This window comes from Abramis brama, assembly GCF_963993115.1.
Source record: "Abramis brama genome assembly, chromosome: 16".
Taxonomy (NCBI): Eukaryota; Metazoa; Chordata; class Actinopteri; order Cypriniformes; family Leuciscidae; genus Abramis; species Abramis brama.
In genome coordinates, this window is record NC_139978.1 from 1,397,811 (window position 1) to 1,419,818 (window position 22,008).

At 42.2% G+C, this 22,008-nt stretch overlaps 1 protein-coding gene across 1 annotated transcript in view; it reads left to right on the forward strand.

Moving 5' to 3' along the window:
- The first annotated feature begins 2,952 nt into the window (after positions 1–2,952).
- LOC311066064 (E3 ubiquitin-protein ligase TRIM35-like) overlaps positions 2,953–22,008 on the forward strand; it is a 37,941-nt gene continuing 18,885 nt past the window's right edge. The window contains exons 1-2 of the mRNA XM_084087037.1: positions 2,953–3,600; positions 5,667–5,762. Coding sequence (XP_083943163.1) covers positions 3,208–3,600; positions 5,667–5,762 — 489 coding nt within the window. The 5' untranslated portion in view covers positions 2,953–3,207. The remainder of the gene's footprint in view (positions 3,601–5,666; positions 5,763–22,008) is intronic.

Here is a 22,008-nt window from a genome sequence, read left to right on the forward strand (position 1 = left end):
TGTGGAGGACCTTCTGTTTTACACTGCCCTGGTGTGGGGGACCTTCTGTTGTACACTGCCCTGGCTTGTGTAGTGCACTGTAACTGTGAGATAGTGATCCTGCCGGAGGCTGGTCCACCCATCTGATGTGATGGCCAGCTTTGGCACATCCTTCAGCTCACTGATCACATTGACCTTTTCAACACCATACCAGGAAGGAATTAATGTGTCGCTGAGATAACTTCTGGATGGTGGGGTATATTTAGGGTTGAGTGCCCTGCACATTTCCCTACAGTAAAAACAATTATTGTTTTCATTTGTTATGTTATCATTATTAAATTGGTGTGTTGTTGATTATTGTATTGTTACATGATGGGGCTAAAAATACAACCCTTTTTATAATACATCTATATCCTAAAAATGTATATACTGTGTATACTGACAGACCTAAAACAGTTGCAAAGGGGTGTAGGCCTTTCACTATGAACTTGGTCAAGGCTAAGTGGCAGTCGTTCCCCCTCTCCTCAGGCATCCTCCCACTGGCTGCAAGGGTGAAGGGGCTTTGGGCTTGTCTTGGACCAAAGGTATTAGGAGGAGTGGGTTGGTTCATAGTAGCTGCAGCTTTTAAAAAAAAAAATTATAATAAAAAGTTGCAAAATGTGGCTAATGTTTACATTTGATCATGAACCCATGTTCACATGATTAAGTTAATTCTGTGTCAGCATTTCATCATTACAAATTATTTTCTGGTTATAATTTCTAAATATTATACATTCATTTGTTAATGCACCAGTTCTGAATATTATACACATGTCAATGCACCAGTATGAAGGCATTTTTTAGTGTTTAAGATTTATATACTGCAGAAAAAAAAATACTCTAAATAGGCTATTTGTAAACTAACTTAAAGTGCTGTGCATTTAGCCTAATAAATGTTTACATACTGAGTTTTCTTTATTTGGGATTTTAAAAACAAGTATTAAATATGTTGAATGCATAACGTCATTTCTCCCAAATGAAAGCAACATTATTACAACGTAAGGTAAGCAAACCAATTAGGGAGATTGTATATTTATTTTAAATGGCATGAACAACATTGATTCAACATGATTTTAATGAGCAAAAAGATGTTGGATCAATGTCGGAGATTGTTGACATTGTTTCGATGACGCAAGAGATCTAGATTTTGCGATGATTTTATCGCAGTTTTATTTGAGAAGGCTGCTAGCATACATACCTGATGTAGATGGGGCAACCAGACACGAGCTAGCTAGGCAGTCGAAAACTTTGCATTTCTCTGTCTGCACATAATGCACCTTTGAAAGATGCTTTGACAGATTGCTTGTGTTTCCGCCCTTACATGCAAAAATCTTGTTGCACTTCTGACAACGAGCGGTGTGTGCATCAACTCTAGTGAAGTGTACGTTTTGAACGTTTTGTTCTCTCCGCCATCGTCACTCTTTGTATTAAGCGGGAGTTTTCGTGCTGTTGTGCGTGTTGTGTGTGACAGACAGCCTCCACGGAGTCTGCGCACGAGAGATCTCATTTCTCAATTGCGAATAAAAAAAATGCAGACACACGTCTTAATATTATCGCAAATTAGAAATGGTTGGTGAGATAAAATGTGCAGGATAACATTATTAAGCAATAATACATAGTAAATACGTTTTCTTAATTTCCCCCGTACCGAAAGCAGAACCGATTGCGTCAGAGCTTATCGATACTACGGTCTTTCATAATTTAATACCGGGTTTCGGTACCCATCCCTAGTCGTGAGAATGAAACGTTGCTAATAAAATGTTGATACTCATTTGCAAGTACTGATAGTGTGCGGGAGTTCCTTGTTTTTTGTCGATTTTTTTATCTACTTATTTGGTCTTTTTCCCCCACACACATATGACATATGGGTCTCAGAGGATAGTGTGTTACATGATCCCACAAACATCTCTCGGAGATCTAATGAAACCGTGGCCTGCAAAAGACAGATGCTGGTCAACGAAATATCAGAAATTATGTCTGATATCAATGTTGGGATGACCACTGACATGTGGACTGATGATTATTGTAAGATCAGTTTCTTAACAATCACACTACATCACTCCAGATTTATTACTTGGAAGCAGAGTCCTTACAACAGCGATGTTCCCCCTGAAGGAAAAAGAGCAAAAGGACAGACTACAGACCCCCCAAAGAAGCAGCGAATTTGGCGGGCTGGCGTTTCAATAAGCTTCAATAAGCTAAGGATTCAGAAAAACGGCTGACCGGGAGGGCCCATGTAGCTTCTGACGTGAGTGACTCAACAGCGTCAGGATATTGGGCTCTACCGGCCACAGTATGCATCTTGAAACGCCAGCTGGGGGGTTTATAGTCTTTCCTTTTGCTCTTTTTTCTTTTTGGGGTGAGTACTCTGGGTTCGGGCAGAAATTCCGATCTCGGAGCCCTCTACCCGAACAGCACGCCAAATACGCATAACCTTTACCGTAATAATTATATATAGATGTGAACACATGAAATCATTGTTAATAAAGGTGCTGATGAGTGATCCATGAGAGACAAACTTTTGTCTCATCTCCATTTCTCCAGTTTATTCAGGACTTTTAATCTGTTGATCTGTTTGTTTCTCCGAACACTGACAATCAGCAGAGGAGTGTTTATCACTGAAACTTCAGCATGAGAAGAAATCATTATAAGAGAGAGGGAGCATGACAGACCCTGGAGAAACTCTGTGACAAATAAAGAAGAGCAATAAATAAAACACGTATAAGGGTTTTGAGATCTTTTATTTTTAATATTTGAGTATTTTTATGGTTCTTTTGTGTTCAATCCAAGGATTTAGCTTTATATCTTAACGTTTCAATGTAAGTTTATTTTGAATATTAGATTAGATTAGTTTAGATTTTGTTATTTTTGCCTAAAGAAATCCTGATGTTGTTCTTTGACTTGTTTCAACACAACTTGATCAGAAGCTCCACCCTCTTACAACACTAACCAGGAAGAGACTGACTTGTTATTTCTCTTTTCTGCCATACTGACTTTGTCTCGAGACAAAAGCAATAAAGAATCAGCGATCAGTGGAGTACGAAGGGGAAAACTTTACAGAAGAATTTGAGAAGTTTCTTTCTGAACAAGTTTGTTTCTGATCTTTGTGATTCTCATGGTGATTTGTTTTTGAAACCGTCGTTCAGAAAGTGAAAGTAAGTTTAGATTGCTGGAGCTCAAACAGTGAAAATGGCTTCAGCAGCTGAAGATGATTATATTTGTCCTGTGTGTCATGAAATCTTCAAGGCTCCTGTTATTTTATCCTGTAGTCACAGTTTCTGTAAAGAGTGTCTTCAACAGTACTGGAGAACCAAGAAAACTCAGGAGTGTCCTGTCTGCAGGAGATCCTCAAGATCTGATCCTCCAGTTAATCTTGCGTTAAGAAACTTGTGTGAGTCGTTCCTGAAGGAGAGAAATGAGAGGCGTTCATCAGGGTCTGAGGAGATCTGCAGTTTACACAGTGAGAAACTCAAACTCTTCTGTCTGGAGGACAAACAGCCTGTGTGTATCGTGTGCAGAGATTCAAAACAACATGACAATCATAAATTCAGACCCATCAGTGAAGTGGTTTCATCATATAAGGTAAGACAAATGTTTCTTGATTCACATGTAAAGAATCATAACGAGTCACAAACACAGATCGCTCAAGTTACTAACGTAATCTTGGTCCTGATGAGCAAAGATCTGTGTGCGCAGAGTTCCTCCTTCGATTGGGCTAAAAGCAGTCAATCATTGAGGTAATTCAGGAGGTGAACTCCCATCTGTCTCAGGGGGAGAGGGTCGCATCCACGAATATCATAAAAGTGCGCAGAGCAAGAGACAGTCAGAATGGTAGGACTGTATTATTTTGGTAAGTCCCTTCGAACGTGAATCTCAAGAACTGTGATGAGAGGCTATCTGGATATGAAAGTATGTGTCCTCCAGATCCACTGATAAAAACCAATAAGATCTGTAAGAGGATTTGTTTCAAAGTTAGCATTAGCATTCTGAACGGCCGTCTTACCAGAGCGCGGTTCAGACATCTCAAATCCAGGATGAGCCTGAGTCGCCCTTCGCTAGCAGAGCTTGTGCTTCAGCTCGGAGGACGTGAGCATCGATATCCGAGACTGAAGTGTTAGTCACACTCCTGAAGCAGGAGAGCCTGAGAGAGAACTAGAGCGAGTAACTCTGTTTGATTATTTCTAAAACCCAATCTGACATGCCGGTAAAAGCTTCCCAAGCCTGGCTCTGGGCGGCGAGGGGTTGAAGAGTCGCAGCTGTGGTGGGGGGCTGATGCTTGCAATAGGATAATGAAGAGGAGGAATGCTCTTTGCAAAAGGTGTTTGTTTTTTATTTGAAGTGGTGCATCATCTATGACGAATTCTGGGCCTGTAAAACGCTCCGCGAAGCCGTCCACTGCAGAACCGAACAGACCCGAGGGAGAGACGAGGAGTCAAGGAGGGCTGTCTTGTCTTGATCTCCGTCAGGTTTAGCCAAAGGTCCACCAAACTGGCCATGGCACGACCAATCGCTTGGGCCGTAGACTTAGTGGCACGCAGGGCGAGGTCGGTCACGCTGCACAGCTCTTTGAAGGCCATCGGGTCAAGACCAGTTTTATCCATGGTGCAGAAAAGGTTGGCCTGGTAGACTTGAAGGATCTAGTTCTGCACGGCTTAGAGGGATGGGCAGCTTTAGGCAGAGATGTGTGGATTGTCTCTCCCAATGGCGGAAGTTTGGTGTACCTTTTTCCTCCACACCGTCAAAAGAGTTGAGGGCAGACGAAGAGGAATAGTGGACGCGTGATGATTAGGGAGCGCACCATGACTTATAACAGAGTTTGCTCAGTCCTCCGCTTCAGAGACATAGTGTCATCAAAGTCCTCCTCGGAGCCGCCAAATGAAACCATGGCACTCGCTCCAGATGAGGGAAGCAGGGAGCCCTGCCGGAGCAACACTCGTGGCACGGCATTTTGCAACAAATTTCGCTCAAATTTGCTCTTTTAATAGTGACAGTGTCTCTTGAAGAGTTGCCGGATAGCCCAGAGGAGAAGCAGCGAGTCAGCTTTAGCTGTCGAAGAGCCGTTAATCCGCTAGTTGAGGCTTGTTTCAACGGTGAGCAGAAAGGCTCCTATCTTCTTCTCTTTGGAGACAGCGAGGAGATGATCTTCACGTTTGAAGGAGAACAATTCTGATGAAAATAGTTTTCAGCGCAACTTAAAAGGCAGTCGGCCCAATCCGTTTTAGCGGTTTAGCGGACTGAAAAGCCGTTTGTCTGTACAGATGTGAATCAATCAGGCTTCAGTATTCAGTGTTGATCTGATTGAACAGGGCTGCAGTGATCAGGACTGGTTGTGTTTAGTCCAGCTGAATTACATTTTAAATGCAGTTTCATAGATTTGAGGAATTAGTTAACTACGGGGCAAATACATTTTCACGCCGGCCCAGTTGGTATTGGAGAACTTTTTTTGTTTCAATAAATAACATTGTCATTTACAAACTGTACTTTGTGTTTACTCAGATTGCCTTTGTTTTATGGTCGGTTTTAATTCCTGAATCAATTTAGTATGAGATGGGGGCAAATACTTTTTCACTGCATTATATTATCATATCACTGTATTGTCTTCTCTTCACTGTAATCTGGTGTTTTAATGTATTTTTGTTCAATTCTAGGAGGAGCTCAATACAGCACTGGAGTCCTTACAGGAGAAACTTCAACACAATGTAAAAATGAAAGCAGAGTTTGAGAAAACAGTTCGACACATCAAGGTGAGGAAACAGAAACGAGAGTCATTAAGTTGGCTTGAGAGAGCCAACTTAGTGATATTGTACTTAAACTTATTATTAAGTTGGCTTGAGAAAGCCAACTTACTGATATTGTACTTAAACTTATTATTCTTCTTCTTCTTCTTCTGACCCTTAAAATTTACAATTTGAATGCAGCCTAGAGCTTTAATTCTACATACTCCAAACTCGGCTCAGACACTCAGACTGTTCTGACTCGGTATGCTATATCTTTTCTAACTGATCGGACTTACGGTTTTCCTAAAAATGACGATCAAAACTCGGAAAAAACCATTTGAATTAAAATTGCGGAATGTTCAGGTTTTTTAAACTGCCAAACTGCCAAAAATTCAAATTTAAATCCCTTGAAACCCTAAACTAAATCAAACTGCCAAAAATTCAAATCTAAACTCCTTGAAACCCTAGACTAAATCAAACTGCCATTCTATATCATATAAAAGCCATTGAGACTAATTTAAACTAATAAACTCATCTATCTATCTACTTCAAACTATTTTAAACTTCAAACTACTTTAAACTTCAAACTAAATTAAACTTTAAACTAATTAAAACTTTTTAAACGTCAAACTTATATAAACTTTAAACTTCAAACTACTGAATTTACTTCATTTTAACTTATAAACTCTAAACGCATGTAAACTCTGAGTGTGTAAGTGTTATCGAGTTAGTGTGTGTGTGTGAGTGTATGTGAGTTAATGTATGTGTGTGTGTGTGTGTGTGTGTAACCGCCTAGAACACCATAGCAACCACTGAGAACACCCTAGCAACCGCCTAGCAACCACCCAGAACACCCTAGCAACCACCCAAAATAATACCTTTGCAACCACCTAGCAACCACCCAGGACACCATAGCAACCACCCAGAACACCCTAGCAACCACCCAGAATACCGTAGCAACCACTCAAAACACCCTAGCAACTGCCTAACAACCACCCAGAAAACCTTAACAACCACCCAAAATACCTTAGAACACCCTAGCAACACCATAGCAACCACTCAGAACACCCTAGCAACCACCCAAAATAACTTAGAACACCCTAGCAACACCATAGCAACCACTCAGAACACCGTAGCAACTGCCTAACAACCACCCAGAACACCCTAGCAACCACCCAAAATGCCTTAGAACACCCTAGCAACACCATAGCAACCACTCAGAACACCGTAGCAACTGCCTAACAACCACCCAGAACACCCTAGCAACCACCCAAAATAACTTAGAACACCCTAGCAACACCATAGCAACCACTCAGAACACCCTAGGAACCACCCAAAATACCTTAGGACACCCTAGCAACACCATAGCAACCACTTAGAACACCCTAGCAACACCATAGCAACCACCCAGAACACCCTAGCAACCACCCAAAATACCTTAGAACACCATAGCAACCACTCAGAACACCCTAGCAACCACCCAAAATACCTTAGAAAACCCTAGTAACACCATAGCAACCACTCAGAACACCCTAGCAACCACCCAAAATACCTTAGGACACCCTAGCAACACCATAGCAACCACTCAGAACACCCTAGCAACTGCCTAACAACCACCCAGAACACCCTAGAAACCACCCAAAATACCTTAGAACACCCTAGCAACACCATAGCAACCACTCAGAACACCGTAGCAACTGCCTAACAACCACCCAGAACACCCTAGCAACCACCCAAAATGCCTTAGAACACCCTAGCAACACCATAGCAACCACTCAGAACACCGTAGCAACTGCCTAACAACCACCTTGAACACCCTAGCAACCACCCAAAATAACTTAGAACACCCTAGCAACACCATAGCAACCACTCAGAACACCATAGGAACCACCCAAAATACCTTAGGACACCCTAGCAACACCATAGCAACCACTCAGAACACCCTAGCAACCACCCAAAATACATTAGAACACCCTAGCAACACCATAGCAACCACTCGGAACACCCTAGCAACCACCCAAAATACCTTAGAACACCCTAGCAACACCATAGCAACCACCCAGAACACCCTAGCAACCACCCAAAATACCTTAGAACACCCTAGCAACACCATAGCAACCACCCAGAACACCCTAGCAACCACCCAAAATACCTTAGAACACCATAGCAACCACTCAGAACACCCTAGCAACCACCCAAAATACCTTAGGACACCCTAGCAACACCATAGCAACCACTCAGAACACCCTAGCAACCACCCAAAATACCTTAGAAAACCCTAGTAACACCATAGCAACCACTCAGAACACCCTAGCAACCACCCAAAATACCTTAGGACACCCTAGCAACACCATAGCAACCACTCAGAACACCCTAGGAACCACCCAAAATACCTTAGGACACCCTAGCAACACCATAGCAACCACTCAGAACACCGTAGCAACTGCCTAACAACCACCCAGAACACCCTAGCAACCACCCAAAATACCATAGAACACCCTAGCAACACCATAGCAACCACTCAGAACACCCTAGGAACCACCAAAAATACCTTAGGAACCACCCAGAACACCCTAGCAACCTTTGCGGTCCAAACTTTCTCAAGCCAACTTAAAGTTTGTCTCGACGAACTTTCGCATCTAGTTAAGTTGGCTTGAGAAAGCCAACATATTGAAATCCTATTTAAACTTATTATTAAGTTGGCTTGAGAAAGCCAACATATTGAAATCCTATTTAAACTTATTATTAGTGGTGCTTGCTGAAAGCAAGGCATCACTATTGTTATTGCTCATACTTATTAATGGTGCTTGCTGAAAGCAAGGCATCATTAGTGTTCTCTTGCATACTTATTATTATTATTCTTATTTTTATTCTGGACAAAGTTTGGCGCGTAACTTGTCCCGCACCGTTTGTCTCGGACCCCTGAGTGAGGTGTCAAATCGACCGGCTCATTGAGGAGAGGTGTGCTATGACTTTTATAAGCGATCGGGGGTGCGATGTTTGCCCCAGGGGCGAAAAAGCGGCCAAAAAAGTCCCATAGACTTAACATTGCGACAAACTTTGACGACTCCTAGCTCAGAGCGAGGATTTCACATAAACTTGTGATTTGCCACATTTGAAGAGGCTGACAGGCTCTGTAAGAACATACCTCACAATGGGGTAAAAGTTGTAGCCCTGGGGGGCAGAAGCTGCCCAAAGTTGCCCCATTGACTTACTATGGGGAAGGAACGTCCTGTGAAACTCACATGCTTTTCCTACTATGGTAAATTGCATAGGGATTTTGTATTGAACATAACTCCTGATCACAGTGTCATAGAGACAAGGGGGCGGGCTCATTTTACTCAGACGACCAATCAGTCTCTCAGGATCATTGTGAAGCTATCAAGCCACGCCCTAGCAACCATTTAGAGCCCCTTAGCAACAAGTTCCATAGACTTCCATTGAAAGAGTTCAAAGAGATATCTCCGGACTGAATTGTCATAGAAACATGGGGGTGGTCTCATTTGACTCGGGGCAGCAAACAGCCAATCATGAATCACCTCAACACTTCCTAGCCCCTTCCTAGCAACCATTGTCGAACACCTTAGCAACCAAAATCCAAAGAGGGATATCTTCCATTATGAATATCACAGAGGCATGGGAGTTGGTTTATATCATTCATAGTGACAAGAAGCTTTTGCAGTTTCATAATTGGCATCTGCCAAGCCACTCTATAGCAACCAAACAGAGTACCTTAGCAACCAAAATCCAAAGAGGGATATCTGCCATTCTGAATGTCACAGAGAAATGGGAGATGGTTTATATCATTCATAGTGACAAGAAGCCTTTGCAGATTCATCATTGGCAACTGCCAAGCCACTCCCTAGCAACCAAACAGAGTACCCTAGCAACCGTTTAGCAAAACGAATATCTCTGTATCAGAACATTGTATAGAGATTGGAGTTAGTTTATATCATTCATACTGACAAGCAGCCTTTGAAGTTTCATGATTGGCAGCTGCCAAGCCACTCCCTAGCAACCAACAGAGTACCCTAGCAACCAAAATACAAAGAGGGATATCTTCCATTCTGAATGTCACAGAGGCATGGGAGTTGGTTTATATAATTCATAATGACAAGAAGCCTTTGCAGTTTCATCAGTGGCAGCTGCCAAGCCACTCCCTAGCAACCAAACAGAGTATCCTAGCAACCAAAATCCAAAGAGGGATATCTTCCATTCTGAATGTCACAGAGGCATGGGAGTTGGTTTATATCATTCATAGTGACAAGAAGCCTTTGGAATTGCATCATTGGCAGCTGCCAAGTAACTCCATAGCAACCAAACAGAGTACCCTAGCAACCAAAATCCAAAGAGGCATATCTTCCATTCTGAATGTCGCAGAGGCATGGGAGTTGGTTTATATCATTCATACTGACAAGCAGCCTTTGGAGTTTCATGATTGGCAGCTGACAAGCCACTCCCTAGCAACCAAACAGAGTACCCTAGCAACCAATATCCAAAGAGGGATATCTTCCATTCTGTATGTCGCAGAGGCATGAGAGTTGGATTATATCATTCATACTGACAAGCAGCCTTTGGAGTTTCATGATTGGCAGCTGCCACGCTACTCCCTAGCAACCAAACAGAGTACCCTAGCAACCGTTTAGCAAAACGTATATCTCTGCATCAGAACATCGTATAGAGATGGGAGTTGGTTTATATCATTCATACTGACAAGAAGCCTTTGCAGTTTCATCATCAGCAGCTGCCAAGCAACTCCATAGCAACCAAACAGAGTACCCTAGCAACCATTTTACAAGACCTACATCTCTGCATCAGAATATTGTATAGAGATGGGGGTTGGTTCATTAGTTTCAGTTGTAAAACAGTCTGTAAATATCACCATGGTAACTGTGTATTCACACCCTAGCAACCATTTAGAGCCACCTAGCAACCATATTGCAACATATAGAAGCCATATTTCAGCTCCACAACATCGTACAGACATGGTTGTTGGCTCGTATGCAATCATGTACAACACCCTAGCAACCGAGTGGAGAGTTTTGCCACTGCAAGCACCATTTCACATTTTCTTCAGGAAATGTACATTCTAGTTATTATTATTCTTCTTTTTATTATTCCACACAAAGTTTGGCGCGTAACTCGTCCCGCACCGTTTGTCACAGATCCATGAATGAGGTGTCAAATCGACCGGCTCATTAAGGAGAGGTGTGCTATGACTTTTATAAGCGATCGGGGGTGCGGTGTTCGCCCCAGGGGCGAAAAAGCGTCCGAAAAATCCCATAGACTTAACATTGCGACAAACTTTGACGAGTCATAACTCTGAGCGACGATTTCGCAGAAACGTGTGATTTGCCACATTTGAAGAGGCTGACAGGCTCTGTAAGAACATACCTCTCAATGGGGTAAAAGTTGCACCCCTGGGGGGCAGGAGATGCCCAAAGTTGCCCCTTTGACTTACTATGGGGAAGGAACGTCCCGTGAAACACATATGCTTTTCCTACTATGGTAAATTGCATAGGGACTTTGTATTGAACGTAGCTCTGGATCACAGTGTCATAGAGACAAGGGGGAGGGCTCATTTTACTCAGACGACCAATCAGTCTCTCAGGATCATTGTGAAGCTATCAAGCCACGCCCTAGCAACTATTTAGAGCCCCTTAGCAACAAGTTCCATAGACTTCCATTGAAAGAGTTCAAAGAGATATCTCCAGACTGAATTGTCATAGAAACATGGGGGTGGTCTCATTTGACTTGGGGCAGCAAACAGCCAATCATGAATCACCTCAACACTTCCAAGCCCCTCCCTAGCAACCATTGTCGAGCACCTTAGCAACCACAATCCAAAGAGGGATATCTTCCATTCTGAATGTCACAGAGGCATGGGAGTTGGTTTATATCATTCATAGTGACAAGAAGCCTTTGGAACTGCATCATTGGCAGCTGCCAAGTAACTCCATAGCAACCAGAGTACCCTAGCAACCAAAATCCAAAGAGGCATATCTTCCATTCTGAATGTCACAGAGGCATGGGAGTTGGATTATATAATTCATACTGACAAGAAGCCTTTGGAATTTCATCATTGACAGCTGAGAAGCCACTCCCTAGCAACCAAACAGAGTACCCTAGCAACCGTTTAGCAAAACGTATATCTCTGCATCAAAACATAGTATAGAGATGGGACTTGGCTCTTTTGACTAAATCATGGTAAACTATGGTAAATCATCCTAGAATCATAGTAAATCATACTAAAACATGGTAAATCATGGTATACTATAGTAAATCATAGTAAACTATGGTAAATCGTGGTAAATCATGGTAAACTATGGTAAATCATGCTAGAATCATAGTAAATCATACTTGAACATGGTAAATCATGGTATACTATAGTAAATCATGGTAAACTATGGTAAATCATGGTAAACTATGGTAAATCATGGTAAACTATGATAAATCATGCTAGAATCAGTAAATCATACTTGAACATGGTATATCATGGTATACTATAGTAAATCATGGTAAACTATGGTAAATCGTGGTAAATCATGGTAAACTATGGTAAATCATGCTAGAATCAGTAAATCATACTTCAACATGGTAAATCATGGTATACTATAGTAAATCGTGGTAAATCGTGGTAAACTATGGTAAATCATGGTAAACTATGGTAAATCATGCTAGAATCAGTAAATCATACTTGAACATGGTAAATCATGGTATACTATAGTAAATTGTGGTAAATCATGGTAAACTATGGTAAATCATGGTAAACTATGGTAAATCATGCTAGAATCAGTAAATCATACTTGAACATGGTAAATCATGGTATACTATAGTAAATCATGGTAAACTATAGTAAATCGTGGTAAATCATGGTAAACTATGGCAAATCATGCTAGAATCATAGTAAATCATACTTGAACATGGTAAATCATGCTATACTATAGTAAATCTGGTAAACTATGGTAAATTGTGGTAAATCATATTAAACTATGGTAAATCATGGTAAACCATGCTAGCAACGTGGTAAAACAAGCTAGCATCATGCTAGCTAAATGCTAATCATGCTAACATGATGCTAGCATGATGCTAATAATGCTAGCATGATGCTAGCAACATGATAATAATGCTAGCATGATACTAGCTACATGCTAATCATGCTAGCTTCTTGCTACAAACATGCTAGCAAACATGCTATTCATGTTAGCATCTTGTTAAAAAATGCTAGCATAATGCTAACAACATGCTAATCATGCTAGCTACATTCACGTTAGCTTTTGCTAAAAACATGCTAGCATGATGCTAACAACATGCTAATCATATTAGCATCATGCTAGCAACATGCTAGCATTATGTTAGTCACATGCTTATAATGCTAGCATGATGATCATTTTGTTATAATCTTGCTAAAAACTAGCTAAACACACTTTAGCAACCGAGTGGCGAGTTTTGCCACTGCAAGCACCACTTCACATTTTCTTCAGGAAATGTACATTCTAGTTATTATTATTCTTCTGACCCTAAAAAAATCTATATCAAACTCCTCCTAGAGCTTTAACTCTACATACTCCAAACTCGGCTCAGACACACAAACTGATCTGACTCGAGTTGCTATATCTTTTCAGACTGATCGGACTTACGGTTTTCCTACAAATGACGATCAAAACTCAAAAAAACTCATTCAAAAACTCCCATTGACTTACATTGGGGAGTTCTAAAAAATTCCAACCGACAAAAATTTAAATCTAAACACCTTGAAGACTAAACCAAACTGCCGTTCTATATATATTAGCCAATGGAACTCATTTAAACTAATAAACTCTAATCTCATACACTTATAAACTAATTAACTTAAATTTAATAACTAATTAACTAATAAACTCATGAATTCATAGACTTATGAACTCTTAAACTCATAAATTAATAAACTCTGAACTCTAAACTCATTTAAACTTATAAACTCTAAACTCAAAAACTCGTACACTTATAAACTCTAAACTCATAAACTCTGAGTGTGTGTGTGTGTCTGAGTGAGTGTGTGAGCGAGGTAGTCTGAGTGAGTGAGTGTGTGTGTGTGTGTGTGTGTGTGTGTGTGTGTTTGTGTGTATCTATCTAACTTATTTATATATCTATCATAAACTTCAAACTACTTTAAACTACTTTAAACTTCAAACCACTTTAAACTTCTTAAGTTTAATGCTTCCAGCTCCCAAGCAACTCCATAGCAACCAAACTTGAGTACCCTAGCAACCGTTTTGCAAGACCTATATCTCTGTATCAGAACATCGTATAGAGATGAGTTTTGGCTCTTTTGACTCATGCTAGCAAACAGCACTTCCAACATGCTACACATGCTAGCAGTGAATAGCTACATGCTAATAGCAATTAGTTAAGTGTTGAATCATGCCAAGATCATGCTAAGAACTCTATAAAAACTCCATAGTAACCATCTGTGACAACTACCAACCACCTAGTAACACCATATCAACCGCCCTCAATACCATAGCAACCCCCCAGAACACCCTAGCAACCGCCTAGCAACCACCCAGAACACCCTAGCAACCACCCAAAACACCTTAGAACACCCTAGCAACACCATAGCAACCACTCAGAACACCCTAGCAACTGCCTAACAACCACCCAGAACACCCTAGCAACCACCCAAAATACCTTAGAACACCCTAGCAACACCATAGCAACCACCCAGAACACCCTAGCAACCACCCAAAATACCTTAGAACACCATAGCAACACCATAGCAACCACTCAGAACACCCTAGCAACCACCCAAAATACCTTAGAACACCCTAGCAACACCATAGCAACCACTCAGAACACCCTAGCAACCACCCAAAATACCTTAGAACACCCTAGCTACACCATAGCAACCACCCAGAACACCCTAGCAACCACCCAAAATACCTTAGAACACCCTAGCAACACCATAGCAACCACCCAGAACACCCTAGCAACCACCCAAAATACCTTAGGACACCCTAGCAACACCATAGCAACCACTCAGAACACCGTAGCAACTGCCTAACAACCACCCAGAACACTCTAGCAACCACCCAAAATACCCTAGCAACCGCCTAGCAACCGCCTAGCAATCACCCAGACCACCCTAGCAACCACCCAAAACAGCCTAGCAACCACCCAGAACACCCTAGCAACCACCCAAAATACCCTAGCAACCACCCAAAAGACCCTAGCAACCACCCAAAATATCTTAGCAACCACCCAAAACGCCCTAGCAACTGCCTAGCAACCACCCAGAAAACCCTAGCAACCACCCAAAATACCCTAGCAACCGCCTAGCAACCACCCAAAAGACCCTAGCAACCACCCAAAATATCCTAGCAACCACCCAAAACACCCTAGCAACCGCCTAGCAACCACCCAAAAGACCCTAGCAACCACCCAAAAGACCCTAGCAACCGCCTAGCAACCACCTAAAAGACCCTAGCAACCACCAAAAATATCCTAGCAACCACCCAGAACACCCTAGCAACCACCTAGCAACCGCCTAGCAACCACACAAAAGACCCTAGCAACCGCCTAGCAACCACCCAAAACACCCTAGCAACCACCCAAAATACCCTAGCAACCGCCTAGCAACCGCCTAGCAACCACCCAGAATACCTTAGCAACCACCTAGCAACACCATAGCGACCACCCATAACATCCTAACAACCGCCTAGCAAAAAACTTTCCGGTCCAAACTTTCTCAAGCCAACTTAAAGTTTGTCTCGACGAACTTTCGCATCTAGTTAAGTTGGCTTGAGAAAGCCAACATATTGAAATCCTATTTAAACTTATTATTAGTGGTGCTTGCTGAAAGCAAGGCATCACTATTGTTATTGCTCATACTTATTATTATTATTCTTCTTTTTATTATTCCACACAAAGTTTGGCGCGTAACTCGTCCCGCACCGTTTGTCACAGATCCATGAATGAGGTGTCAAATCGACCGGCTCATTAAGGAGAGGTGTGCTATGACTTTTATAAGCGATCGGGGGTGCGGTGTTCGCCCCAGGGGCGAAAAAGCGTCCGAAAAATCCCATAGACTTAACATTGCGACAAACTTTGACGAGTCATAACTCTGAGCGACGATTTCGCAGAAACGTGTGATTTGCCACATTTGAAGAGGCTGACAGGCTCTGTAAGAACATACCTCTCAATGGGGTAAAAGTTGCACCCCTGGGGGGCAGGAGATGCCCAAAGTTGCCCCTTTGACTTACTATGGGGAAGGAACGTCCCGTGAAACACATATGCTTTTCCTACTATGGTAAATTGCATAGGGACTTTGTATTGAACGTAGCTCTGGATCACAGTGTCATAGAGACAAGGGGGAGGGCTCATTTTACTCAGACGACCAATCAGTCTCTCAGGATCATTGTGAAGCTATCAAGCCACGCCCTAGCAACTATTTAGAGCCCCTTAGCAACAAGTTCCATAGACTTCCATTGAAAGAGTTCAAAGAGATATCTCCAGACTGAATTGTCATAGAAACATGGGGGTGGTCTCATTTGACTTGGGGCAGCAAACAGCCAATCATGAATCACCTCAACACTTCCAAGCCCCTCCCTAGCAACCATTGTCGAGCACCTTAGCAACCACAATCCAAAGAGGGATATCTTCCATTCTGAATGTCACAGAGGCATGGGAGTTGGTTTATATCATTCATAGTGACAAGAAGCCTTTGGAACTGCATCATTGGCAGCTGCCAAGTAACTCCATAGCAACCAGAGTACCCTAGCAACCAAAATCCAAAGAGGCATATCTTCCATTCTGAATGTCACAGAGGCATGGGAGTTGGATTATATAATTCATACTGACAAGAAGCCTTTGGAATTTCATCATTGACAGCTGAGAAGCCACTCCCTAGCAACCAAACAGAGTACCCTAGCAACCGTTTAGCAAAACGTATATCTCTGCATCAAAACATAGTATAGAGATGGGACTTGGCTCTTTTGACTAAATCATGGTAAACTATGGTAAATCATCCTAGAATCATAGTAAATCATACTAAAACATGGTAAATCATGGTATACTATAGTAAATCATAGTAAACTATGGTAAATCGTGGTAAATCATGGTAAACTATGGTAAATCATGCTAGAATCATAGTAAATCATACTTGAACATGGTAAATCATGGTATACTATAGTAAATCATGGTAAACTATGGTAAATCATGGTAAACTATGGTAAATCATGGTAAACTATGATAAATCATGCTAGAATCAGTAAATCATACTTGAACATGGTATATCATGGTATACTATAGTAAATCATGGTAAACTATGGTAAATCGTGGTAAATCATGGTAAACTATGGTAAATCATGCTAGAATCAGTAAATCATACTTCAACATGGTAAATCATGGTATACTATAGTAAATCGTGGTAAATCGTGGTAAACTATGGTAAATCATGGTAAACTATGGTAAATCATGCTAGAATCAGTAAATCATACTTGAACATGGTAAATCATGGTATACTATAGTAAATTGTGGTAAATCATGGTAAACTATGGTAAATCATGGTAAACTATGGTAAATCATGCTAGAATCAGTAAATCATACTTGAACATGGTAAATCATGGTATACTATAGTAAATCATGGTAAACTATAGTAAATCGTGGTAAATCATGGTAAACTATGGCAAATCATGCTAGAATCATAGTAAATCATACTTGAACATGGTAAATCATGCTATACTATAGTAAATCTGGTAAACTATGGTAAATTGTGGTAAATCATATTAAACTATGGTAAATCATGGTAAACCATGCTAGCAACGTGGTAAAACAAGCTAGCATCATGCTAGCTAAATGCTAATCATGCTAACATGATGCTAGCATGATGCTAATAATGCTAGCATGATGCTAGCAACATGATAATAATGCTAGCATGATACTAGCTACATGCTAATCATGCTAGCTTCTTGCTACAAACATGCTAGCAAACATGCTATTCATGTTAGCATCTTGTTAAAAAATGCTAGCATAATGCTAACAACATGCTAATCATGCTAGCTACATTCACGTTAGCTTTTGCTAAAAACATGCTAGCATGATGCTAACAACATGCTAATCATATTAGCATCATGCTAGCAACATGCTAGCATTATGTTAGTCACATGCTTATAATGCTAGCATGATGATCATTTTGTTATAATCTTGCTAAAAACTAGCTAAACACACTTTAGCAACCGAGTGGCGAGTTTTGCCACTGCAAGCACCACTTCACATTTTCTTCAGGAAATGTACATTCTAGTTCTTTTTATTATTATTCTGGACAAAGTTTGGCGCGTAACTCGCCCCGCACCGTTTGTCTCAGACCCCTGAGTGAGGTGTCAAATCGACCGGCTCATTGAGGAGAGGTGTGCTATGACTTTTATAAGCGATCGGGGGTGCGGTGTTCGCCCCAGGGGCGAAAAAGCGGCCAAAAAAGTCCCATTGACTTAACATTGCGACGAACTTTGACCACACGTAGCTCTGAGCGAGGATTTCGCAGAAACGTGTGATTTGCCACATTTGAAGTGGCTGACAGGCTCTGTAAGAACATACCTCACAATGGGGTAAAAGTTGCACCCCTGGGGGGCAGGAGATGCCCAAAGTTGCCCCATTGACTTACTATGGGGAAGGAACGTCCCGTGAAACACACATGCATTTCCTACTATGGTAAATTGCATAGGGACTTTGTATTGAACGTAGCTCTGGATCACAGTGTCATAGAGACAAGGGGGAGGGCTCATTTTACTCAGACGACCAATCAGTCTCTCAGGATCATTGTGAAGCTATCAAGCCACGCCCTAGCAACCATTTACAGCCCCTTAGCAACAAGTTCCATAGACTTCCATTGAAAGAGTTCAAAGAGATATCTCCAGACTGAATTGTCATAGAAACATGCGGGTGGTCTCAGTTGACTCAGGGCAGCAAACAGCCAATCATGAATCACCTCAACACTTCCAAGCCCCTCCCTAGCAACCATTGTCGAGCACCTTAGCAACCAAAATCCAAAGAGGGATATCTTCCATTCTGAATGTCACAGAGGCATGGGAGTTGGTTTATATCATTCATAGTGACAAGAAGCCTTTGGACTTTAATGATTGGCAGCTGACAAGCCACTCCCTAGCAACCAAACTGAGTACCCTAGCAACCAAAATCCAAAGAGGCATATCTTCCATTCTGAATGTCGCAGAGGCATGGGAGTTGGTTTATATCATTCATAGTGACAAGAAACCTTTGGAGTTTCATGATTGGCAGCTGACAAGCCACTCCCTAGCAACCAAACAGAGTACCCTAGCAACCAAAATCCAAAGAGGGATATCTTCCATTCTGAATGTCACAGAGGCATGGGAGTTGGTTTATATCATTCATAGTGACAAGAAGCCTTTGGACTTTAATGATTGGCAGCTGACAAGCCACTCCCTAGCAACCAAACAGAGTACCCTAGCAACCAAAATCCAAAGAGGCATATCTTCCATTCTGAATGTCGCAGAGGCATGGGAGTTGGTTTATATCATTCATAGTGACAAGAAACCTTTGGAGTTTCATGATTGGCAGCTGACAAGCCACTCCCTAGCAACCAAACAGAGTACCCTAGCAACCAAAATCCAAAGAGGGATATCTTCCATTCTGAATGTCACAGAGGCATGGGAGTTGGTTTATATCATTCATAGTGACAAGAAGCCTTTGGAGTTTAATGATTGGCAGCTGACAAGCCACTCCCTAGCAACCAAACAGAGTACCCTAGCAACCAAAATCCAAAGAGGGATATCTTCCATTCTGTATGTCACAGAGGCATGGGAGTTGGATTATTTCATTCATACTGACAAGCAGCCTTTGGAGTTTCATGATTGCCAGCTGCCAAGCCACTCCCTAGCAACCAAATAGAGTACCCTAGCAACCAAAATTCAAAGAGGGATATCTTCCATTCTGTATGTCACAGAGGCATGGGAGTTGGATTATATCATTCATACTGACAAGCAGCCTTTGTAGTTTCATTATTGACAGCTCCCAAGCCACTCCCTAGCAACCAAATAGAGTACCCTAGCAACCAAAATTCAAAGAGGGATATCTTCCATTCTGTATGTCACAGAGGCATGGGAGTTGGATTATATCATTCATACTGACAAGCAGCCTTTGGAGTTTCATGATTGGCAGCTGCCAAGCTACTCCCTAGCAACCAAACAGAGTACCCTAGCAACCGTTTATCTCTGCATCAGAACATCGTATAGAGATGGGAGTTGGTTTATATCATTCATACTGACAAAAAGCCTTTGCAGTTTCATCATTAGCAGCTGCCAAGCAACTCCATAGCAACCAAACAGAGTACCCTAGCAACCATTTTACAAGACTTACATCTCTGCATCAGAATATTGTATAGAGATGGGGGTTGGCTCATTAGTTTCGGTTGTAAAACAGTCTGTAAATATCACCATGGTAACTGTGTATTCACACCCTAGCAACCATTTAGAGCCACCTATCAACCATATTGCAACATATAGAAGCCATATTTCAGCTCCACAACATCATGCAGACATGGTTGTTGGCTCGTATGCAATCATGTACAACACCCTAGCAACCGAGTGGCGAGTTTTGCCACTGCAAGCACCACTTCACATTTTCTTCAGGAAATGTACATTCTAGTTAGTGGTGCTTTTTTGAAAGCATCACTATTGTTATTGCTCATACTTATTATTCTTCTTATTATTCTGGACAAAGTTTGGCGCGAAACTCGCCCCGCACCGTTTGTCACAGACCCCTGAGTGAGGCGTCAAATCGAGCGGCTCATTGAGGAGAGGTGTGCTATGACTTTTCTAAGCGATCGGGTGTACGATGTTCGCACAGCGGACGAAAAAGCGGCCAAAAAAGTCCCATTGACTTTACATTGGGAGTTCTAAAAATATTTGAATCCCAACCGACGTTTTCACACACACAGACTCCAAAAGGGCCTGACACCCCTGCGTCTCTCCCTCTCTCTCTCTCTCAGAGGATTTATATTATCAAGCAGCCAATAAGTAATGGCCTAAAATCTTCATAGCCACACCCTAGCAACCAGTTTCAGCACCCTAGCAACCACTAAGAGCTCCCTAGCAACCACCCTAAACAAAAAAAAAACATTTTTTTTATTTATTTTTATTTTTTAAAGCAATTTTACTCTCATGGCCTTGCGATATCGCTCCATGCTTGTGCCTATTCGGCCATAGGCACGAGGCCGCAGGCCGAGTGCCGTACTGAAGGCACTCGTTATTAAAGATTTTAAGAACTCTATAAAAACTCCATAGTAACCATATTTGACAACTACCAACCACCTAGTAACACCATAGCAACTACCAAAAATACCTTAGCAACCACCCTGAACACCCTAGCAACGTCTAGAAATGCTCTAGTAACCACCAAAAAACTCTAGCAACCACACAGAACACCCTAGCAACTGCCTAGCAACCACCCAGAACACCTAGCAACTGCCTAGCAACCACCCAGAACACCTAGCAACCACATAGAACACCCTAGCAACTGCCTAGCAATGCCCTAGCATCCACCCAGAATACCATAGCAACTGCCTAGCAACCCCATAGCAACCACCCAGAATACCCTAGCAACCGCCTAGCAACACCATAGCAACCACCCAGAATACCCTAGCAACTGCCTAGCAACGCCCTAGCAACCATCCAGAATACCCTAGCAACACCATAGCAACCACCCAGAATACCCTAGCAACTGCCTAGCAACGCCCTAGCAACCACCCAGAATACCCTAGCAACCGCCTAGCAACACCATAGCAACCACCCAGAACACCCTAGCAACCACCTAGCAACTGCCTAACAACCACTAAGAATACCCTAGCAACCACCCATAATACCCTAGCAACCGCCTAGCAACACAATAGCAACCACCCAGAATACCCTAGCAACCGCCTAGCAACACCATAACAACCACCCAGAACACCCTAGCAACTGCCTAGCAACGCCCTAGCAACCATCCAGAATACCCTAGCAACCGCCTAGCAACATCATAGCAACCACCCAGAATACCCTAGCAACTGCCTAGCAACGCCCTAGCAACCACCCAGAACACCCTAGCAACCGCCTAGCAACACCATAGCAACCACCCAGAACACCCTAGCAACTGCCTAGCAACGCCCTAGCAACCATCCAGAATACCCTAGCAACCGCCTAGCAACATCATAGCAACCACCCAGAATACCCTAGCAACGTCCTAGCAACCACCCAGAATACCCTAGCAACCGCCTAGCAACACC